Below are 24,641 nucleotides of genomic sequence, written 5' to 3'. Positions count from 1 at the left end.
CCAATTTCATGGTATCCAATTGGTAGTTACAGTCCTGTCCCATCGCTGCAACTCCCGTACAGACTCAGGAGAGGTGAAGGTCAAGAGCCATTTGTCCTCCGAAACACGACCCCACCAAGCCACACTGCTTCTTGACACAACGCCCGCTTAACCCAGAAGCCAGCCGCACCAATGTGTCGGAGGAAACACCATACACCTGGCTACTGTGTCAGCGTGCATTGCGCCCAGCCTGCCACAGGAGTCGCTAGTGCGCGATGGGACAGGAACATCCCTGCCAGCCAAACCCTCCCCTAACCCGGATGACACTGGGCACCGCCCCATGGGTCTCCCGGTCGCAGCCGGCTGCTATACAGCCTGGACACGAACCAGGTTCTCCAGTGGCACAGCTAGCACTGGGATGCAGTGCCTTAGACCACTGCGCCACTCGGGAGGCCCGGTAGTAAACATTTTTACAACAAATTCACTTTGGCCCTACTTTGACTTGTGATATATGTTAGTGATAAGGAGGGCACGTGGCAGGTGTTTCCATCTCCATACTCAGACCCTTCCCATCAGTAGTGGAAGTAATGATATTGTAACGAGTGCGCTGAGAGTGGGGAAGCAAGTTCAGGGAGTGAGTGTTTTAATAAACAATGAACACGAAACACAAACAACGCACCGACATGAAAACAGAGTCAATAACACCTGAGGAAAGAACCAAGGGGAGTGACAGATATAGGGAAGATAATCAAGGAGGTGATGGAGTCCAGGTGAGTGTCATGAGGCGCAGGTGCGCGAGACGATGGTGACAGGTGTGCAGTATAATCAGCAGCCTGATGACCTAGAGGCTGGCGAGGGAGTATACGTGACAGATATATTGGTGTCAGAAGTACAAGGTGAGGGTCTATTTTGAACTAGAAGTTATTGCTCTTTAAATACAGGCCTGAAAAAGGGGTTGGGAGTATTGCCTAAAACAATTAGTCATAGCTATGTCACTTAATCAATGCTTATCTCATGGACTCTTGCCTACTACCTGTCCTACTTCTTTCTCCCTTTCTCCACAAGGTCACTACTTTTGAAACCTTTCTGATTACTGTTTTGTATTTGTTTCAGAAAAACAGCACTGTAAGCGGCCCTAAGGCAACAGAAGACCAGGTCTGGCCACCCAGGCCCAGGGAGGGTGCAGGGTTCTGGGTGTAGGGTGCCCTGGCCACTGGGCCTATGGAGCAGATCCACTGGGTGAGACGCCGCTGGCAGCAGCTGGTGGCCGCAGATTCAGGTCGAGGCCAGTACTCGGCCCCTGCCGCCCTACCCACCAAGAATTTCCCAGTGCTCCACAACACACAGCTGCTCACCGGCAAACGGAGGACGGTCATCGCCCGGCACGGACGCCACCGGCATGAGTACCACAGCATCTCCAAGGGATGCCAGGGCAACGGCATCCGCACCACCAAGTACAGCCTTCTGAGCTTCATTCCCATGAACCTGTTCCAGCAATTCCACAGGTGAGAGGAATACCTAACCTCATGCTGATTTATACAGGGGATGGGGTAAACCATACCTGATTACAATCAGGCAAGCATGTTTGTTGATGTTGGGAAATAACTTAAACTCGAGCAGGAGTGCATAGGATTCACTTGATTATAATCATGCAATTAGGTTTGTTGTGAATTAACTCAAAATGAGCAGATGCCAAATGGAGACTGCAGTGCGCCCATAAGTGTACAGGTAGCCTTAGGGGCTGGGGGTCGATGTGGGATTTATCAAGCCCCTCTCGCCCCTCCTCCTCAGGGTGGCCAACCTGTACTTCCTGTTCCTGGTGATGCTGAACTGGATCCCAGTGGTGGAGGCTTTTCAGAAGGAGATCACTATGATTCCCCTGGTAGTGGTGCTCATCGTCATCGCCATCAAGGATGCCCTGGAGGACTACCGCCGCTACCGCTTTGACCAGAAGGTCAACAACAACATCGTTACAGTGTACAGCGGGTGAGTGGGCAGGCTGGACAACAATGGCCATAATGGCCAGGGTTTATCCTTTATAAGGGGACTAGATCAACAACAGTAACCGTGTTGTTACATACTACTTCATACATAGTTATGGAGTTGAGTGTTTTTTGTTATTACACAATACACATGCGGAATAAGTTATGGTAATTATACTATTGTGTAACATTGTTCTAATAAAACATCCTTAGTTACCAGATACATTACAGCATTACGACATAGGTATATTGATTTTATGATGGCTAGTATTCAAACTGAAGGTCTTAAAACATCTTGAACACAAACTTCATATCCCTCAGTCCTCTGTGTTAATCAGCACCAAAGCACCATGGCCTTTTCGCAATTGAATTTGCTCAACTCCTGCATCCTCTCTCTGTCTCGCCTCCATTTGAAAAAGGTCAAGGGTAATCGAGCAGAGGCGGTGAGAAGAGGAAACGTTAACGAAAATGTGCTTGTATGAAATTAGACTCTCCTTCTCATCTTGCGTGTCATCAGGCAAATGACGTTTACAGGGGTGGATCCCAAAATAAATGTGTAAAGTGATCAAAACAAATGGAAGTTAGTTGTGCAAGACATTTTATAGATAAAACATGTGTGCATGCTGTTCTCCACTGACAAAACAAAATATGATTCAGGGGGGGTGTGACAGATTTAGTAGGACTCAGGTAGGATACACATGTCTATCCTCAATGAAAGGTGGCTCTCAAGGAGGGGAGGACACTCTTTCGTTCGCCTACTAACAAATTGACATCTCAACCACTTATTGGTTTCCGAGTAACGGAGGAGAGAGGAAGGAGAAGAGAAGGTGGAGGATGGACTTTTGCCCAAATGAGAAAAGACCCATGAATTGCGTACTGGGACTTCCTGTAACTGTAGGATCAAAGGTGAAGTAGAAATGTACATGATACAGTCTACAGTTCTGTATTACCATTAGCATACCAAACATGAACACATTTTCTAGAGAGAGCCTGAAGCTGAGGACAGGTGATCCTTACACTGGATTATATGTTGGTTATTGTAGATTCAGTTGTCTGTGTGACTGTATGTGGTATAAAGAGCACCATATATACAGCACAGATAATCTATGGGCTTGCTCATTTACCCATTACTTTGTGATGTCAAGGGTTTCTCAATCCCTATTCATAGAAAGTCATAAAAGTTCAACTTTGAGTTTGTTTATGACATGAAGGAGTGTGGAGGAGGGGCTTTATTGATTTCTAAGGCAGCGAGATGTAGTGTTAGTGAAGTGCCGGAGAGATACTCTCCACCATGACAGAAACAAAGCTCTCCCCGGCAAAGTAGCTGTCTTTCTATCTAAACTTCACCCTGGCGACTCAACATCCTGGATCATGATAGACAATGACAGTAAAACAGAGTGGGCATTTGAATCTAGATGCAGAGCTCGGTCGGTCACGAGTGGCTGGAAATGCCGGAGAGAGATTCAAGGGTCGGCTTGGATTTTAATCAAGGTCACCAATAAGTAAACCCTCTGGATTTGAACTGGTGGAGTCTTTCACTGGGCTTAGGAGTCATGTACAGCTTGGAGCGGCCGGTCCGAGGACAAAGTTCCAGTCCGAAGGACCGACTGGGGAGGAAGAGGAGGACGGTGGTATCCTCCCTCACAGAGGATGAAGAGCTGACGGAAATCCTCAAATCATACAGCAGTAACAAGGTGACCACTACCAAGTACTCCTTCCTCTCATTTATCCCCAAGAACCTGTTCGAACAACTCCACCGCTGTGCCAATATCTATTTCATATTCCTGGCAGCTCTGAACTTTGTTCCAGTGGTCAATGCCTTCCAGCCGGAAATCAGCATTATTCCCATTCTCCTGGTGCTGGCAGTGACGGCAGTAAAGGATCTTTGGGAAGACTACAGGAAACACAAGTCGGACAAGTTCATCAACGGACTGGTCTGTGAGATTTACAGCAGGTAAATACACTCAGCGTAAATTTTAGTAGAGCATAGGGTTGTTTGTTATCTCTGAATGGGAGCAAATGGAATTCAAATGGAATTAGTACTGCTTATATGGGGTAAACTGACTGGAAAATGGTTTGAAATGTCCTGGCTTGTGCACGAGATCCGTTTACAGGTTAACATTCTGATAGCTATATAGCAAACTGACCGGTAATTATATGTGACAGCTACTTTTACAGGTAAACAAAACGTACAGACCTGTAGTTCTGCAGCTTCTTCTTTATACTTACTAGGGTTGTATATGGTGCCATCAAACTGACTAGCATGCTAACTAGATCAGGTACAGTGCCTTCGGAAAATATTCAGAACCCTTCACTTTATCCACATTTTGTTACGTTATAGCCTTATTCTAAAATGGATTAAATACATTTTTTTACTCATCAATTTCAACACAATACCCCATAATGACAAAGCGAAAACAGGTTTTTCGATTTTTTTTTGTTGTTGCTAAGGTATTAAAAATAAAAACAGAATACCTTATTTACATAACAATTCAGACCCTTTGCTATGAGACTCGGAAGTTGAGATCAGGTGCATCCTGTTTCCTTTGATCATCCTTGATGTTTCTACAACTTGATTAGAGTACACCTGGGGTAAATTCAATTGATTGGACATGATTTAGAAAGGCACACACCTGTCTAAATAAGGTCCTACAGTGCATGTCAGAGCAAAAACCAAGCCATGAGGTCGAAGGAATTGTCCGTAGACCTCCAAGACAGGATTAAGTCGAGGCACAGATCTGGGGAAGGGTACCAAAAAATGTCTGCAGCATTGAACGTTCCCTGCTTCTATCATTCTTAAATAGACAAAGTTTGGAACCACCAAAACTCTTCCTAGAGCTGGCCGCCCGGCTAAACAGAGCAAATAGGGGGAGAAGGGCCTTGGTCAGGTAGGTGACCACTCTGAAAGAGCTCCAGAGTTCCTCTGTGGAGATAGTTTTCCTTCTGGAGGGTTCTCCCATCTCTGCAGCACTCCACCAATCTGGCATTTATGGTAGAGTGGTAAGACAGAAGCCACTCCTCTGTAAAAGGCACATGACAGCCCGCTTGGAGTTTGCCAAAAGGCACCTAAAGACTCTCAGACCATGAGAAACAAGATTCTCTGGTCTGATGAAACCAAGATTGAACTATTTGGCCTAAATACCAAGCGTCACGTCTGGAGGAAACCTGGCACCATCCCTACGGTGAATCATGGTGGTGGCAACATCATATTGTGGGGATGAACAGCGCAAAGTACAGAGATCCCTGATCAAAACCTGCTCAGGACCTCAGACTGGGGCGAAGGTTCACCTTCCAATAGGACAACGACCCTAAGCACACAGCCAAGACAACGCAGGAGTGGCTTCGGGACAGGTCTCTGAATGTCCTTGAGAGGCCCAGCCAGAGCCCGGACTTCAACCTGATCGAAAATCTCTGGAGTGACCTGAAAATAGCTCTGCAGCAACGTTCCCCATCCAACCTGACAGAACTTGAGAGGATCTACAGAGAAGAATGGGAGAAATTCCCCAAATACAGGTGTGCCAAGCTTGTAGCGTCATACCCAAGAAGACTCTGGGCTGTTATCACTGCCAAAGGTGCTTCAACAAAGTACTGAGTAAAGGATCAGAATACTTATGTTAATCTGATATTTCATTTATTTTTTTTAAACTTTTTTTTTAATGTGTAAACATTTCGAAAAACCTGTTTTTAGATGGGGTATTGTGTGTAGATTGATGAATACAATTTTATCCATTTTAGAATAAGGCTGTAACGTAACAACATTTGAAAAAAGTCAAGGGGTCTGAATACTTTTTAAATGCACTGTATATGCTGAACTGAAAGTAGGACAAGTTGACAATCTCTAATTACAAGGGGTTAAATTATACCATCTGTGGTTGTAAAACATAATTGTTGTGCCATGTGAGAGATGGACACACATCTCACTCAATTCCTTTCATGTCTCTCTGCACATAAGGCCTTGACAAGAGAAATGAATTGTTCAATGGCTGTGTCCTCACTTGTTGAGGTATCTTTATCATAATCTATTTTGCTCAGGATGGGGTTGCTAACCCCATGTCAAATCTATCCCCTTTTCCGGAGTCTAGGAGTGAGTGGTCGAGGTAGCCTATTGGTTCTTCCTCCCAGGTCTACATGTCCCACCATGCAATCATTCATAGCCTCAGGCTTACTGAGGCCAGACAATCCTTAGGGCAGGAGTAGATTCTGCCGCAGGACCATTTGTGTTGTATAATCATTTGTACACTGCAAATTGACCACAACTAAGCCCAAAAAGAGGTTGTATTTGAAAATAATAATTTCGTACCTTGATTACATTGAGACTCAATCACGTCTCTTTTTTTTATTTGTGGGAAAAGATTTTCTAAATTAAACTCATTTTTAGCTGAATTCCTGGTGATTTGAGTCTTTTTTTTTTTTTTACCAAAAACTAAACTTTAGGGGGCCAACAAAAATCACTCGCGGGCTGATTTTGGGCAGCCTGTTAACGACCCCTTTCCTAGGGCCTATCCATACCAACTATCTTTAACATATCTTTTATATTGGGTGAATAACAAACCACAGTATTACAGTAATTTGTTTCTCAGTAATTTGTTTCTCAGTCTCTTTCCTGCCAGGAAAGGGTGGTGGTGGTGGTGGACAGTAAAATAAATGATTAACCTTGAGGTGTGTTCACACACTGGCTCATAGCTGCCTTGGTTGAACATTGTGTGTTTGAGAAGCCTTACACTCACTCCCTCTGATTGACTTGAAGACTTGTTTCTTAACACCCACCCTACCTTACAGTTGGCATGGTTCCATCTTGTGCATGTTGCTGTGTACCCAAACACAGGACACTGACCAAAATGTAGACAAAAAAAGTGCAGGGTTAATGGTGTTTCTGGAGTTTTTACAATGTGTAAAATACGTAACCATGTCTGTGTTTAGGAACGTTTTATGGTTGTTTAGAGAGACCTGTTCCTTTGCTTGTGTGAATACTGCTCATATGTGTGAAACTGTTATTTTGTTGTCTTTTGTGGTACTGTTAGTAGAGGTCGACCGATTAATCGGAATGGCCAATTTAATTAGGGCCGATTTCAAGTTTTCATAACAATCGGTAATCGGCATTTTTGGACACCGATTGTGGCTGAATTTTTGTCTTTTTTTTGTTCATTTTCTTTTTTTTAACCTTTATTTAACTAGGCAAGTCAGTTAAGAACACATTCTTATTTTCAATGACGGCCTAGGAACGGTGGGTTAACTGCCTTGTTCAGGGGCAGAACGACAGATTTTTACCTTGTCAGCCCGGGGATTCGATCTTGCACCCTTCCGGTTACTAGTCCAACGCTCTAACCACCTGCCTTACATTGCACTCCACGAGGAGCCTGCGTGGCAGGCTAACTACCTGTTACGCGAGTGCAGCAAGAAGCCAAGGTAAGTTGCTAGCTAGCATTAAACTTATCTTATAAAAAACAATCAACCTTAACATAATCACTAGTTAACTACACATGGTTGATATTACTAGTTTATCTAGCGTGTCCTGCGTTGCATATAATCGATGCGGTGCCTGTTAATTTCTCATCGAATCACAGCCTACTTCTCCAAATGGGTGATGATTTAACAAGCGCAGTCGCGAAAAAAGCACTGTCGTTGCGCCAATGTGTACCTAACCATAAACATCAATGCCTTTCTTTAAAATCAATACAAAGTATATATTTTTAAACCTGCATATTTAGTTAATATTGGATGCTAACATGACTTTCTTTTAACTAGGGAAATTGTGTCACTTCTCTTGCGTTCCGTGCAAGCAGTCAGGGTATCTGCAGCAGTTTGGGCCGCCTGGCTCGTTGCGAACTGTGTGAAGGCCATTTATTCCTAACAAAGACCGTAATTAATTTGGCAGAATTGTACATAATTATGACATAACATTTAAGGTTGTACAATGTAACAGCAATATTTAGACTTAGGGATGCCACCCGTTAGACAAAATCCTGAACGGTTCCGTATTTCACTGAAAGAATAAACGTTTTGTTTTCGAAATTATAGTTTCTGGATTTGACCATATTAATGACCTAAGGCTCGTATTTCTGTGTGTTATTATGTTATAATTAAGTCTATGATTTGATAGAGTAGTCTGACTGAGTGGTGGTAGGCAGCAGCAGGCTCGTAAGCATTCATTCAAACAGCACTTTCGTGCGTTTGCCAGCAGCTCTTCATTGTGCTTAAAGCATTGAGCTGTTTATGACTTCAAGCCTAACTCCCGAGATTAGGCTGGTGTAACCGATGTGAAATGGCTAGCTAGTTACCGGGATGCGAGCTAATAGCGTTTCAATCGGTGACGGCACTCGCTCTGAGACCTTGAAGTAGTTATTCCCCTTGCTCTGCAAGGGCCGCGGCATTTGTGGCGCAATGGATAGCGATGCTTCGAGGGTGGCTGTTTTCGACGTGTTCCTGGTTCGAGCCCAGGTAGGGGCGAGGAGAGGGACGGAAGCTATATTCTTACACTGGCAATACTATAGTGCCAATAAGAACATTCAATAGTCAAAGGTATATGAAATACAAATGGTATAGAGAGAAATAGTCCTATAATTTCTATAATAACTACAACCTAAAACTTCTTACCTGGGAATATTGAAGACTCATGTTAAAAGGAACCACCAGCTTTCATATGTTCTGAGCAAGGAACTTAAACCTTAGCTTTTTAACATGGCACATATTGCACTTTTACTTTCTTCTCCAACACTTTGTTTTTGCATTATTTAAATCAAATTGAACATGTTTCATTATTTATTTGAGGCTAAATTGATTTTATTGATGTATTATATTAAGTTAAAATAAGTGTTCATTCAGTATTGTTGTAATTGTCATTATTACAAATAAATAAATAAAAACCGGCTGATTTAATTGGTATTGGCTTTTTTGGTCATCCAATAATCGGTATCGGCGTTGAAAAATCATAATCGGTCGACCTCTAATTGTTAGCAACGTTTTAACAGTGGGGGACTTCAGGCCTTCGTCATATTTGATAGTACGCACATGGTCCCACTCTCATTGCCCTCAAGCAGTTAACAGGTTATCTTGTGGGCTTTTTTACCATAGGAAACAGCAGACGTATGTGGACCAGCGTTGGCAGGATGTCCATGTGGGGGACTTTGTCCGTCTGTCCTGTAATGAGATCATCCCTGCAGACATGCTGCTGCTGTACTCCTCTGACCCCCACGGCGTCTGCTACATCGAGACGGCCAACCTGGACGGGGAGACCAACCTCAAACAGAGACAACTGGTCAGAGATCTGCCACGACAGGTATGTGGCTCTCATTGGTTTGAACATGCTGTTATCATTAAATCATCATGATGGCACTTCAGTGTTTGAAGTACTTGAGGCTTAAGTCTTAAAGCAAGCGTGCAAGATATGGGGTGGCTCGCCCTGCCTAAACAAAACACTGCCGTTTATTGTACAGCTAAAGGTGGAGTGGTATAAAAAGCTTGATAAACATGACACAAGAAGCTGTAATTTACCTGCATTACGCAACTGCACATGTGCACACTGTGTAAAAAGCTGTACGCATCCCGTAAAGGTATGGTGTAAGGAAGAAGAACGTCAATAGGGATTAGGTCAAATATTGTCCTTGGGTCTAGTGGGAAAATGTGTTTCAGGGTTCTGAGTTGACTCCAGAGAACTTCCACAGCCGCATTGAATGTGAGAACCCCAACAACGACCTCAGCCGGTTCCGAGGTTTCATGTGAGTCTGGTTTTATTGACTACAGACACTGTATGAAGACAGACGTCATTTTATAAACTTTTGAAAGGAAAGGTAACTTCATTATTTCTTATTTGTTTCCTACAGGGAGTACCCCAGTAAGGCTCGTGTGGGCTTACACAACAACAACCTCCTCCTGCGAAGCTGCACCATCCGCAACACTGAGACCGTCATAGGCATTGTGGTCTATGCAGGTAAGAGGGTGAAACAATCCTCTTTCCTCAGGTCTAGATCTTCTAGGGTTTGGGGTATCCCATTATCCAACCCGGGTGTCCACAGCTGGTTTTCATCATATTTCAAGTTATACCTGGACAACCAGCAGGACTGTGGCAATTTAGCACCTTTGAAAAGCGTTAAAAGATGGGCAAAGTGCTGTTTTTTTAGACCGATTTGCCTCATGATTTGTCAACTCTTGCACAATTTGTCCCTCACATCGTAGTGCTGCTTCAGGCTCTTTGCGTGTCTTGACCAATCGGATTCACGGAAATCACAGGTCACGTGGGCCGGGTACAATGCACAAAGTGCGCTCAGAGCTATCCTCCGGTATTTATTTAGCAAGCGTGATAACACATCACTCCAGACAGACACAAGCAATAACTCTTACATAACTTTAGCAGCCTATACACCTAAACATTAGCGATCTGACATGCAGTATTGCATGGAAACTAGACCATTTTTCCGTCTGATCAACTGTAGGCTACTAACAACAACAGCTGCATAGTCTAGCCTACTATGCACCCTGTCCCTCTGGCCAGGGTAAACAGAACGGTAACATTGTCTATTTATAGCCCATTTCTTTGTCAGAAAATGTGAATGGGATCAAATGTGGTTTATATTCAAACTTTTGCTGACTAGGCTACCTAGCTAATCGAAAAGGATTAACTGGAATGAATCAATAAACACAATAGCTGACATAGACTGTGAGTTAATTTTAAATTAGGCCTACAGTTGCATACGGCAGGACTACACAATGCAAACCTGTATAAAGCATGCTCAGCCCTGTGAGTTTTATTGCTAAATCATTTTGCTTTCTGTGTGTCTGTGTAGAGGAAAATTCCTAGTCCTTCTTTAAAATATAGTTCATATGATCAAGTACAAGGTTTCTGCAGTTTTACAGGGTTTCATCCTCCCCAAGGCCATTTGTTTTTCCAGGAGTAAAAAAAAAAACATGTGACGTGATTAGAAAAACTCTGGTCCCATCATAGCCAATATTTTATCTTTATACAACAGATTAATCAAGTCATACCGTATAAGGTCTGGAGTTTTATCTGGTTAGGTTACCAGATCAGGAAAAACTACGGGCCCCAGAATTGTTTTTACACCACACCACTCTGGGACCTCTGGTGCGACCTCTGGTAACAGACTATGCTGGTGAGAGATTAATCTGCCTCTCGTGTACTCAATAACACTGAACCTGAATCTTCTGTCATAAAGCCTATATAATACTGCCCTTATGGAAAAATGGCTGTTGAGAGAACTACCACAGTGTCCTGCCTTCATAGTCTATATCAGTTGGCTGCTAGGAATGTAGCCTGCCCCTAGCTCTTTTATGCCTTGTCCCCACTAGACATAGTCAGGCAGGGCTGACTACAACACGGCAGGCTAAACCAGTCTGTCTGCTCAGGCACATAAGGTGTCTGCTACCATTATTTTACTACAAAATATATACAGGTATACAGTTATATCAGCTCTGGTACCATCAATGGCTTTCTATATATGACATTCATCTCGTTTTCTTTCATTTTTCAGCAGCAAAAATGAAGGCTTTTGACGTTTTGTGCACTGCATTTCAATGCCGATGCAATTTTATTGTAAAGAATTTCTCTGTTGTAGAATTATATATAGAGTTATGCCGTAAGGGTACTATCCCCTCTGCATGTTTATTCGTCACCCACAAACAAATACGGTATTTTGACCCAGGTCTGATGCAGTGGTGGAAAAAGTACCCAACTGTCATACTTGAGTAAAAGTACCTTAATAGAAAGTTACTCGGGGGAAAAAGTGAAATTCAGCCAGTAACATACTACTTCAGTAAAAGTCTAAAAGTATTTGGTTTTAAATATACTTAAGTATCAAAAGTAAATGTAATTGCTAAAATATACAGATAGCCAGGGTCACAGGCAGTAGGGATGACCACGTGTTCTCTTGATAAGTGTGTGAATTTGACTATTTTCCTTTCCTGCTAAGCATTCAAAATGTAATGAGTACTTTTGGTTGTCAGGGAAAATGTATGGAGTAAAAAGTACAATATTTTCTTTAGGAATGTTGTGAAGTAAAACTTGTCAAAAATATAAATAGTAAAGTACAGATACCCCAAAATACTACTTAAGTAGTACTTTAAAGTATATTTACTTAAGTACTTTGCACTACTGGTCTACTGTAAAAGCACACATACATTTACATGTATATAGCCTTGGTTGTGTTGTGTGATCTTGAACGCAGGTCACGAGACCAAAGCCATGAAGAACAACAATGGACCGAGGTATAAACGCAGTAAATTGGAGCGCAGGCTGAACGTGGACGTGCTGTGGAGTGTTGTCCTGCTGGTCATCATGTGTCTGACTGCAGCTATAGGTCCGTACTGATCAATATAACTGACCACATCTATATGAAAACATGTGTCCGACCACAGCTATACAGTAGGTCTGTATTGCTCTCAATTTAACTGACCACAGCTGTATGTGTTTGCTGGCCAAATCTATATAAACACACTACTTATCCACACAGTTCTTGTTCTTTGCTGTTTTACCACAGCTACAGTTGAAGTCGGAAGTTTACATACACTTAGGTTGGAGTCAATAAAACTTGTTTTTCAACCACTCCACAAATTTCTTGTTAACAAACTATAGTTTTGGCAAGTCGGTTAGGACATCTACTTTGTGCATGACACAAGTAATTTTTCCAACAATTGTTTACAGACAGATTATTTTACTTATAATTCACTGTATTACAATTCCAGTGGGTCAGAAGTTTACATACGCTAAGTTGACTGTGCCTTTAAACAGCTTGGAAAATTCCAGAAAAGGATGTCGTGGCTTTAGAAGATTCTGATAGGCTAATTGACATAATTTGAGTCAATTGGAGGCCTACCTTCAAACTCAAGCGCCTCTTTGCTTGACATCATGGGACAATCAAAAGAAATCAGCCAAGACCTCTGAAAATAAATTGTAGACTTCCACAAGTCTGGTTCATCCTTGGGAGCAATTTCCAAATGCCTGAAGGTACCACGTTCATCTGTACAAACAATAGTACGCAAGTATAAACACCATGGGACCACGCAGCCGTCATACCGCTCAGGAAGGAGACGCGTTCTGTCTCCTAGAGATGAACGTACTTTGGTGCAAAAAGTGCAAATCAATCCCAGAACAACAGCAAAGGACCTTGTGAAGATGCTGGAGGAAACAGGTACAAAGTATCTATATCCACAGTAAACGAGTCCTATATCGACATAACCTGAAAGGCCGCTCAGCAAGGAAGAAGCCACTGCTCCAAAACCGCCATAAAAAAGCCAGACTACGGTTTGCAACTGCACATGGGGACAAAGATCGTACTTTTTGGAGAAATGTCCTCTGGTCTGATGAAACAAAAATAGAACTGTTTGGCCATAATGACCATTGTTATGTTTGCAGGTGTAACAGTGTAGGTTCCGTCCCTCTCTTCGCCCCAACCCGGGCTCGAACCAGGGACCCTTGCACACATCAACAACTGACACCCCACGAAGCATCGTTACCCATCGCCCCCACGAAGCATCGTTACCCATCGCCCCCACGAAGCATCGTTACCCATCGCCCCCACGAAGCATCGTTACCCATCGCCCCCATGAAGCATCGTTACCCATCGCCCCCACGAAGCATCGTTACCCATCGCCCCACGAAGCATCGTTACCCATCGCCCCACGAAGCATCGTTACCCATCGCGCCACAAAAGTAGGGTTTCCCCTTGCAACTTCAAGTCTCAGAGCGAGTGACGTCACTGATTGAAATGCTATTAGCGCGCAACACCGCTAACTAACTAGCCATTTCACATCGGTTACGCAGGAAAAAGGGGGAGGCTGGCAAGCCGAAGAACACTATCCCAACCGTGAAGCTCGGGGGTGGCAGCATCATGTTGTGGGGGTGCTTTGCTGCAGGAGGGACTGGTGCACTTCACAAAATAGATGGCATCATGAGGATGGAAAATTCTGTGGATATATTGAAGCAACATCTCAAGACATCAGTCAGGAAGTTAAAGCTTGGTTGCAAATGGGTCTTCCAAACGGACAATGACTCCAAGCATACTTCCAAAGTTGTGGCAAAATGGCTTAAGGACAACAAAGTCAAGGTATTGGAGTGGTCATCACAAAGCCTTGACCTCAATCCCATAGAAAATTTGTGGGCAGAACTGAAAAAGCGTGTGTGAGCAAGGAGGCCTACAAACCTGACTCAGTTACACCAGCTCTGTCAGGAGGAATGGGCCAAAATTAATCCAACTTATTGTGGGAAGCTTGTGGAAGGCTACCCAAAACGTTTGACCCAAGTTAAACAATTTAAAGGCAATGCTACCAAATACTAATTGAGTGTATGTAAACTTCTGTCCCACTGGGAATGTGATGAAAGAAATAGAAGCTGAAATAAATCATTCTCTACTATTATTCTGACATTTCACATTCTTAAAATAAAGTGGTGATCCTGTCTGACCTAAGACAGGGAATTTTTACTAGGATTAAATGTCAGGAATTGTGAAAAACTGAGTTTAAATGTATTTGGCTAAGGTGTACGTAAACTTCCGACTTCAACTGTATAGCGCTGCTGTAAACAAGTCTTTTGACCACATCCGTATCATTCTTTGTGTCCCCCAGGCCATGGTCTCTGGCTCAGGAACCTGAAGGACGCTTCCTTTCTGAACCCTGACACCACGTCTCCTGCCCTGTCTGGCTTCTACCTGTTCTGGACCATGATCATAGTTTTACAGGTAGATGGCACACTAAATGTCTTAACTTTGTGTTAATTTAGCATCATGAATTTAGCAAATTATCTTCCATACTCTCCTCGGCAGGTGCTCATCCCCATCTCCCTGTATGTGTCCATCGAGATCGTCAAACTGTGTCAAATCTTCTTCATCCAGAACGACGTGGACTTCTATAATGAGTATATGGACTCCAGGATCCAGTGTCGGGCCCTGAACATCACAGAGGACCTGGGTCAGATTCAGTATGTGTTCTCAGACAAGACTGGCACGCTGACAGAGAACAAGATGGTGTTCCGGCGCTGCACCATTGCTGGGGTGGAGTACCCCCACGAGGAAAATGGTGAGAAGTCAAAGTACATTTTTCTACACAACACAACATTTTCCATCAGGGGTACTCATGATTAGGGTTGCAAAGGGAGGGTATATTACTGGAAACGTTCAAAGTTTACCAGTAAAATATCCGAATTTTAGTATCTTTCAGGGATTTTAGACATCTAGTGGCCCCTTCGGGTAATTCAGATTATCACAGGTGTATGTAATCATCTCTGGCCCTCTAAAATATGATTTTCTTTATATACAGTACCAGTCAAAAGTTTGGACACACCTACTCATTCAAGGGTTTGTCTTTATTTTGACTATTTTCTACATTGTAGAATAATAGCGAAGACATCACAACTATGAAATAACACATGGATTCACGTAGTAACCGAAAAAGTGTTAAACAAATCCAAATATATTTTATATTCTTCAAAGTAGCCACCCTTTGCCATGATAACAGCTTTAGACACTCTTGGCATTCTCTCAACCAGCTTCACCTGGAATGCTTTTCCAACAGTCATTTCCCACATATGCTGAGCACTTGTTAGCTGCTTTTCCTTCACTCTGCCGTCCAACCTAAACCATCTAAATTTGGTTGAGGTAGGGTGATTGTGGAGGTCAGGTCATCTGATGCAGCACTCCATCACCCCTTCTTGGTCAAATAGCCCTCACACATCCTAATGTTTTGCGTCATTGTCCTGTTGAAAAACAAATGATAGTCCCACTAAGCGTAAACCAGATGGGATGGCGTATCGCTGCAGAATGCTTCGGTAGACATACTGGTTAAGTGTGGCTTGAATTCTAAATAAATCACTGATAGTGTCCCCAGCAAAGCACCATCATACCTCCTCCTCCGTGCTTCACGGTGGGAACCACACGTATGGAGATCATCCGCTCACCTACTCTGCGTCTCACAAAGACACGGAGGTTGGAACCAAAAATGTAAAATTTGGACTCCTCAGACCAAAGGACAGATTTCCACCGGTCTAATGTCCATTGCTCGTGTTTCTTGGCCCAAGCAAATCTCTTATTATTGGTGTCCTTCAGTAGTGTTTTCTTTGCAGCAGTTCGACCATGAAGGCCTGATTCACGCAGTCTCCTCTGAACAGTTGATGTTGAAATGTGTATATTACTTGAACTCTGTGAAGCATTTATTTGAACGGCAATTTCTGGGGCTGGTAACGCAAATTAACTTATCCTCTGCAGCAGAGGTAACTCTGGGTCTTCCATTCCTGTGGCGGTCCTCATGAGAGCCAGTTTCATTATAGCGCTTTATGGTTTTTGCGACTACACTTGAACAAACTTTAAAAGTTCTTGAAATTTTCCGTATTGACTGACCTTCATGTCTTAAAGTAATGATGGACTGTCGTTTCGCTCTGCTTATTTGAGCTGTTCTTGCCATAATATGGATGTGGACTTTTACCAAATAGGACTATCTTCTGTATACCACCCCTACCTTGTCACAACACAACTGATTGGCTCAAACGCATTAAGAAGGAAAGAAATTCCACAAATGACCTGTTAACAAGGCACACCTGTTAATTGAAATGCATTCCAGGTGACTACCTCATGAAGCTGGTTGAGAGAATGCCAAGAGTATGCAAAGCTGTTATCAAGGCAAAGGGTGGCTACTTTGAAGAATCTCAAATATAAAATATATTTTGATTTGTTTAACACTTTTTTGGTTACTACATTTTCATAGTTTTGATGTCTTCACTATTGTTGTACAATGTAGAAAATAGTAAAAATAAAGAAAATCCCTGGAATGAGTAGGTGTGTCCAAACTTTTGACTGGTACTGTATATTTTGAAATAAAATATGAGAAAGCTGTAAAACATTATGCTAAATGTAAACCATCAACTTAGTGAATACCATTGGTGTTTTAATATGAGGGTTTCAGCATGAAATATCCTTTATTTTTATTTTACAAACTTCATTGATTAGATAATTATTTCATTAATTAGGCTATTTTCTCTTGAACCATATGGTCTATCTACTAAACTCATGGACAATATGGACACAGATATAATAACTGAATACTCTATTTTTATAATAAAACTAAATTGTTATTCAAGTATAAATGACCAAAGTTCCGATAAATTGCCATAGATTTTCTGTTAATTACCAAAATTACTGAAGATTCCGGTAACTTCGGTAAATTAACGGTAACTTTGCAACCCTACTCATCAGTGATATAGCATTGTGAATGTTTGAAAATAATAATATTTTTTTGTGGGTGCTTATATTTGACCTGAAACACCCTTGGGAGTGGCTCTAACCGCAAGGCTACATGCCTCCCATGATACCATGACACTAAGGATTTTGTACAATGTATTTAACCATTTCTTTTGTCCCTCCCTGTCTGTCTTTCTGGCAGCGCGGAGGCTTGAAGTGTACAAGGAGGATGAGGCGATGGGTTGCTCCCACACGCTCAAGTCACGTGCCAGCGCCAAGTCCCTGAGCTGCAAGTCACTCAGCTGCAACCGCAGCTCTGTGTCCCTGCACACACTGACAGGCCACTCTGAGGGGGAGGAGTCACCCAGCCCCACCCTGCCCCGACACAGCGCCTTCAGTAGCCCCATGGTGAAACTCATACACCCAGTGTTTCTTAATCCATTCGCAATAAGACCCCTCAGGAGATGCACGTTTTTGTTCTAGCCAAGCACTAAGACACCTGATTCTTCTAATCAAGACTTGGTGATTAGTTGATTCATTGAATCACACACAACTGACGGCATGATATGAAATGTCTAATTCCAATTTTCCGGTCTTCCCTCAAGGAGAAGGATATAGTCCCAGACCCTTTCCTGGTTCAGAAGCTGAACTGTCTGTCCTCTCCACTCTTCCTTCTGAGGGACGCCAGTATGGAGCTCACCTACATCGTTGACTTCTTCATGGCTCTGGCCATCTGCAACACGGTAGTGGTGTCTTCTCCCAACCAGCCCCGCCATGTGGTACGTAACAGCCTCAACTTAATAAAAGAAGGAGGTAGATGTTTGCAGGGTTTGCACACGGTGCTTAATTAAAGTACTTGAATTTGGCACTCTGAAATTCAAGTACTGCAATACTGCAAATCAGACATGTTCTCAGTTGGTACTTGAATTCAAATGAAAAGAGAAAATGATAAAATATGTTAATATGAAAAATATTTGAAAAATGTATTGGTCTTACGAATTCATTTCCAGGCAGACTGCCGAGTTTTATTTCCTCACGTGTTTCGCTCTCTGGTTGCCAGGTAAGATCGCTCATTCCACCCACACTGCCACTCAGCCAGGCAGGTACAGAAGTGACTGATTAGGCACCGCCAAACATCACATAGATAGTTAAAATGCCGGGCAAATGTAGATTCAATGTGTGTATGGAAAATGTCTGAGATCTTGAATTTCAGCTCATGAAACATGGGCCCAACACTTTACATGTTGTGTTTTATATTTTTGTTCAGTATAGTTTCCCCCTTTTTTCATTTTTTTTTACCACTACATCACTGGACCCAACCAACCCAGAACGTGTAATGTGCAAAAAATGTGTCAGACTTTGACATTGCTAGCATGGGTGAATCGGCCCTGAAGGGGGAAAGACACAAAGCTGCATCCTGCTCTGGCGCCAGTTCTACATTGACTTTTTCTCTCCAGAGCTTTTTAGCCTTGTTCAAGGAGCGCTCGCGATATTACGCTTCATCAAGTGGCAGCTGTACTTTTGCCGTTCTGGTGGCTGTTCACATGCTGCTTTCTTCACACAGCACACCCGCCCTTCTCGCGACCGGTGACGTTAAAGCTGCCTGTCAGAAGCAAGACGCTTTTTTGTAACTATGTCACGCCTGCTCTCGCTCTCCCTCTCGGCGGCCCATCATTACGCACACCTGTCACCATCGTTGCGCGCATCAGCGCTTCATGGGACTCACCTGGACTCTACCTAATTTATTGCCTCCCCTATATCTGTCACTTCCTCAGTTTCTTCCCCGTGTCTGCATTAATGTTGTTTTGTCGCTGTCCTTGTTTTGTTTCATGTCCGTTATTTATTAAATATTCACTCCCTGTACTTACTTCTCGTCTGCCAGTGTCTGTCCTCAAACTATTAAGTAGTAGATTCCCAAATGCCCAATAAAAATACAATAGTCATTAAGCTGCAATAGGAAATGTGTGTTCACCAGTAGGCATGTCCCAAAGCTCTGCTCATCTCTACTCAAATTACAACGGCATCAGTACTGACTTACACTCATGTAAGTAGTAAAACACTTATTATTGAGTAGAACTTGTAAGGTAGTGATGAATATACAAAGTTTGTTTATTTTTGTGGCGATATACTGCCATCTAGTGGTGACCAGAAACAATTGCATAATAGGAATAGGATTTGACAAGGGTCTTCAGATCCTCAAAGTTCTACAGCTGCACCATCGAGAGCATCCTGACTGGTTGCATCACTGCCTGGTATGGCAACTGCTCGGCCTTCGACCGCAAGGCACTACAGAGGGTAGTGCGAACGGCCCAGTACATCACTGGGGCCAAGCTTCCTGCCATCCAGGACCTCTATACCAGGCGGTGTCAGAGGAAGGCCCTAAAAATTGTCTAAGACTCCAGCCACCCTAGTCATAGACTGTTCTCTCTGCTACCGCATGGCAAGCAGTACCGGAGTGCCAAGTCTAGTTCCAAGAGGCTTGTAAACAGCTTCTAACCCCAAGCCATAAGATTCCTGAACATCTAATCAAATGGCTACTCAGACTATTTGCATTGCCCCCCCTCCTCTTTTACACCACTGCTACTCTCTGTTGTCATCTATGCATAGTCACTTTAATAACTCTACCTACATGTACATACTACCTCAACTAACCGGTGCCCCCACACATTGACTCTGTACCGGTACCCCCTGTATATAGTCTATTTTACTGCTGCTCTTTAATTACTTGTTACTTTTATTTCTTATTCTTATCTGTATTTTTTTAAACTGCATTGTTGGTTAGAGGGTCATAAGTAAGCATTTCACTGTAAGGTCTATCTATACCAGTTGTATTTGGCGCATGTGACTAACATTTTATTTGAACTATTGTAAATTGATGGTCCTTGAAAATAAATATTAGTGCTTGAAAAAGTACTTGAAAATGTCACGCTGGTATAAAGGATTTTGGAGACAGGTGCAGGAATACACAATAGGGGTTTTTAATACACCCATAACAAACACATATACAAAAACACTGGGCTGTACCCAAACAAAAGAGCGAGGGTAAACCTTGTTGACTGACACGGGACGATACCCGTAATACACTATATATATATATATATATATATAGCGCGCACACAGCATAACAGCTGCACCAACGCATAGGTACTCACACCACCAACGGACATGGGAACAATAACCGACAGAGGGAACAGAGGGCACATATATAACATACTAATCAGGGGAAATGGGAACCAGGTGTGTGTAATCAGAAAAGACAGTCCGGGGTTGATGATAATGAATCCCGTTCAGTGAAGCCTAGAAAGCCGGTGACGTAGACCTCTGGAACTGGTGAACAGAATGAGCATCAGTACCGGGGGGATCCGTGACAAAAGTCCTTGAATTTGACATGCTTCTTTCTGTACAAACCCTGTGTTTGCGATGTTTTAATTCCAAACAATATCCATGTGTAGTCCTCAAAGGGGGAAAGCACATGCTGAATGTAACAAAAATACACTGCTCAAAAAAATAAAGGGAACACTTAAACAACACAATGTAACTCCAAGTCAATCACACTTCTGTGAAATCAAACTGTCCACTTAGGAAGCAACACTGATTGACAATAAATACATTTATTGCTGTTGTGCAAATGGAATAGACAACAGGTGGAAAATATAAGCAATTAGCAAGACACCCCCAATAAAGGAGTGGTTCTGCAGGTGGTGACCACAGACCACTTCTCAGTTCCTATGCTTCCTGGCTGATGTTTTGGTCACTTTTGAATGCTGGCAGTGCTTTCACTCTAGTGGTAGCATGAGACGGAGTCTACAACCCACACAAGTGGCTCAGGTAGTGCAGCTCATCCAGGATGGCACATCAATGCGAGCTGTGGCAAGAAGGTTTGCTGTGTCTGTCAGCGTAGTGTCCAGAGCATGGAGGCGCTACCAGGAGACAGGCCAGTACATCAGGAGACGTGGAGGAGGCCGTAGGAGGGCAACAACCCAGCAGCAGGACCGCTACCTCCGCCTTTGTGCAGGCCAGAGCCCTGCAAAATGACCTCCAGCAGGCCAAAAATGTGCATGTGTCTGCTCAAACGGTCAGAAACAGACTCCATGAGGGTGGTATGAGGGCCCGACGTCCACAGGTGGGGGTTGTGCTTACGGCCCAACACCGTGCAGGACGTTTGGCATTTGCCAGAGAACACCAAGATTGGCAAATTTGCCACTGGCGCCCTGTGCTCTTCACAGATGAAAGCAGGTTCACACTGAGCACATGTGACAGACGTGACAGAGTCTGGAGACGCCGTGGAGAACGTTCTGCTGCCTGCAACATCCTCCAGCATGACCGGTTTGGCGGTGGGTCAGTCATGGTGTGGGGTGGCATTTCTTTGGGGGGCCGCACAGCCCTCCATGTGCTCGCCAGAGGTAGCCTGACTGCCATTAGGTAACGAGATGAGATCCTCAGACCCCTTGTGAGCCCATATGCTGGTGCGGTTGGCCCTGGGTTCCTCCTAATGCAAGACAATGCTAGACCTCATGTGGCTGGAGTGTGTCAGCAGTTCCTGCAAGAGGAAGGCATTGATGCTATGGACTGGCCCGCCCGTTCCCCAGACCTGAATCCAATTGAGCACATCTGGGACATCATGTCTCGCTCCATCCACCAACGCCACGTTGCACCACAGACTGTCCAGGAGTTGGCGGATGCTTTAGTCCAGGTCTGGGAGGAGATCTCTCAGGAGACCATCCGCCACCTCATCAGGAGCATGCCCAGGCGTTGTAGGGAGGTCATACAGGCACGTGGAGGCCACACACACTACTGAGCCTCATTTTGACTTATTTTAAGGACATTACATCAAAGTTGGATCAGCCTGTAGTGTGGTTTTCCACTTTAATTTTGAGTGTGACTCCAAATCCAGACCTCCATGGGTTGATAAATTGGATTTCCATTGATTATTTTTGTGATTTTGTTGTCAGCACATTCAACTATGTAAAGAAAAAAGTATTTAATAAGATTATTTCATTCATTCAGATCTAGGATGTGTTATTTTAGTGTTCCCTTTATTTTTTTGAGCAGTGTATATATGTTTGACCAGGGTTAGTGCCAATTCCATTTCAACTGATGTTGTCAATTACATTCCCAGGTCCAGGTGCCTGAGGTCTCCCGTACCCCCCTTAAATCCCTGGAGGACATCAAGATGCTGTTCCAGCGTTTTGGCCTCCCCCGCTTCTCCACACTCTCTCCTCCCCACACTACAGAGAGCCCTCGCAGCTTCACACGCAGGCTCTTTTCCAGGGGCAAAGCAGCCTCCTTCACCCCCAGCCCCTCCCCTACCCCCACCAAGCTGGGTACAGAGCCAGACGGGGAGCCTAACCTTGAGGCCTCCATCCTAAGTATCAAACCAGGGCTGGATGGGGTCCCTGGAGGGGATGGGGACCAAGGGTATGAGGAGGAGGAGGAGGGAGAGCATGGCTCTTGGAAAGACGAAGAGGACAAGATGTTACACCTCAACCCAGGGGCCTGGAGCGGGCTGGAGAACTCAAACGGAGCCGAAGGCCCTCCCTGTGAACCTGGGGCAGATGAACTGATCTATGAGGCGGAGAGCCCTGACGAGGCGGCTCTGGTCCACGCGGCCAGGGCCTACCGCTGCACCCTGCAGGGACGCTCACTCGAGCGCCTTCTGGTGGAGCTGCCAGGGATGGGCAGCCTGGCTGTGCGCCTGCTCCACATCCTGCCCTTCGACTCCACCCGCAAGAGGATGTCTGTGGTGGTCCGCCACCCGCTCACCAACCAGGTGGTGGTCTACACCAAGGGAGCCGACTCGGTCATCATGGACCTGGCAGAGTCACCTGAAGGTGCTGAGCAGTCAGACGGGAGACAGGGTCACATCAGAGAACAAACCCAGAAACACCTAGACAACTACGCCAGGGAAGGCCTTCGCACCCTCTGCATCGCTAAGAAGGTACAGACATCTACAGTGGTTAAACTTTTTAGCTTTGACCTTAAATACCACATTAATTCACATTTGTGTCTATGGAGAAAAGACTTGATAACTTAGAATAGTTGATTGTCCTCAGTAGACTAAATTATTTTTCAGACTGGTGACTTACTGGTGCATTGTGCTAACAGGTGTTGGAGGAGGAGGAGTATGAAATTTGGTTGAAGCGTCATGCATTTGCTGAGACCAGTATAGAGAACAGAGAGGAGCTTCTACTGGAGTCTGCACAGAGACTGGAAACCAACCTCACCCTACTGGGTAAAACTCCACAGACATGTTTTCTTACACCATTAGGAGAATAAGGATGATTTATTTTATTTCTTGCTAAAGTATTAGTCATAGGGTACAAATCAATTAAAGGCACAGCCTGTAACTTTCATAGTCAAAAGTGTTGCTCCTACACTTGTTTATAAACTGTGGTGGTGAATTCAAGGAGCAACTTGGTTACAGTGCATTCGGAAAGTATTCAGACCCCTTGACTTTTTCCACATTTTGTTAAGTTACAGCCTTATTCTAAAATTGATTAAATCGTTTTTTCCCCCCTTAAAACAGTCGCATTTATTTACGAATGCAATTTCCAATATGGAACGGTTTATTTATTGTTTAAGCTAATTCTTCAAAGCTCGCTTTATTTTATTTTAAAACAAAAATGCTTGATTCCATTTCAAATCATGAATGACTGGTATGCTGTGTGATGACATACACAAATGAATGAATGATTGATTGATGCAGTATAGGTCTAAGTAAGTTATGGTGTTAATGCTTAACTGGATGCGCTCTTAGGCCTACAGCTCAATGGTGGTTATACGAGGCTGCTATACTAAGCCTACTAATGATAATGACATTTCTTATGATCATAATAGTAATAATTACAATAAGAAGGAGATCAAGAAAAAGGAGCGTTATTGTTATTTTACAAATCATTTTTTTGACAATTTGGAACAGCTTAAACGGCACTAAGTAAATTCTGAATAATACCAGAGAGGCTGTTCTAACGAAAAACAGTTTAAAGCCTTTATTTATTAGTCGAAAATTTGGACACACCTACTCATTCAAGGGTTTGACATTATTTTGACTATTTTCTAAATTGTAGAATAATAGTGAAGACAAACTATGAAATGACACATATGGAATCATGTAGGAACCAAAAAAGTGTTAAACAAATCAAAATATATTTTATATTTGAGATTCTTCAAAGTAGCCACCCTTTGCCTTGATGACAGCTTTGCACACTCTTGGCATTCTCTCAAGCAGCTTCAAATGTTCAGAGACTGCGTAAATCAGGCCTTCATGGTCGAATTGCTGCAAAGAAACCACTACTAAAGGACACCAATAATAAGAGACTTGCTTGGGGCAAGAAACATGAGCAATGGACATTAGACTGGTGGAAATCTGTCCTTTAGTCTGATGAATACAAATTTGAGATTTTTGGTTCCAACCGCCGTGTCTTTGTGAGACGCAGAGTAGGTGAGCGGATGATCTCTGCATGTGTGGTTCCCACCGTGAAGCATGGAGGAGGAGGTGTGGGGGTGT

The 24,641-nt window shown here is 43.5% G+C and overlaps 1 protein-coding gene across 7 annotated transcripts in view; it reads left to right on the top strand.

Annotated features, from left to right (window-relative positions):
- The window catches only part of LOC115162181 (probable phospholipid-transporting ATPase VD), a 36,071-nt gene that overhangs the window by 5,548 nt on the left and 5,882 nt on the right, over positions 1-24,641 (top strand). For 3 of the 7 annotated variants that reach the window (XM_029713235.1, XM_029713234.1, XM_029713236.1), the window contains 12 exons: positions 1,093-1,484; positions 1,771-1,965; positions 9,033-9,237; positions 9,573-9,676; positions 9,782-9,888; positions 12,137-12,268; positions 14,532-14,644; positions 14,729-14,981; positions 17,337-17,542; positions 17,740-17,913; positions 22,254-23,072; positions 23,240-23,366. In XM_029713235.1, the coding sequence (XP_029569095.1) occupies positions 1,201-1,484; positions 1,771-1,965; positions 9,033-9,237; positions 9,573-9,676; positions 9,782-9,888; positions 12,137-12,268; positions 14,532-14,644; positions 14,729-14,981; positions 17,337-17,542; positions 17,740-17,913; positions 22,254-23,072; positions 23,240-23,366 (2,719 nt within the window). In that variant the 5' untranslated portion in view covers positions 1,093-1,200. Of the gene's footprint in view, positions 1-1,092; positions 1,485-1,770; positions 1,966-2,306; positions 3,916-9,032; positions 9,238-9,572; positions 9,677-9,781; positions 9,889-12,136; positions 12,269-14,531; positions 14,645-14,728; positions 14,982-17,336; positions 17,543-17,739; positions 17,914-22,253; positions 23,073-23,239; positions 23,367-24,641 lie in introns of those variants that run through there. The other 4 variants (XM_029713237.1, XM_029713238.1, XM_029713239.1 and 1 more) reach the window with 4 other exon arrangements.

Source organism: Salmo trutta, chromosome 25 (genome assembly GCF_901001165.1).
Source record: "Salmo trutta chromosome 25, fSalTru1.1, whole genome shotgun sequence".
Taxonomy (NCBI): Eukaryota; Metazoa; Chordata; class Actinopteri; order Salmoniformes; family Salmonidae; genus Salmo; species Salmo trutta.
The sequence above is the reverse complement of the archived record's forward strand: the minus strand, read 5'-3'. Positions and strand labels throughout refer to the sequence as shown.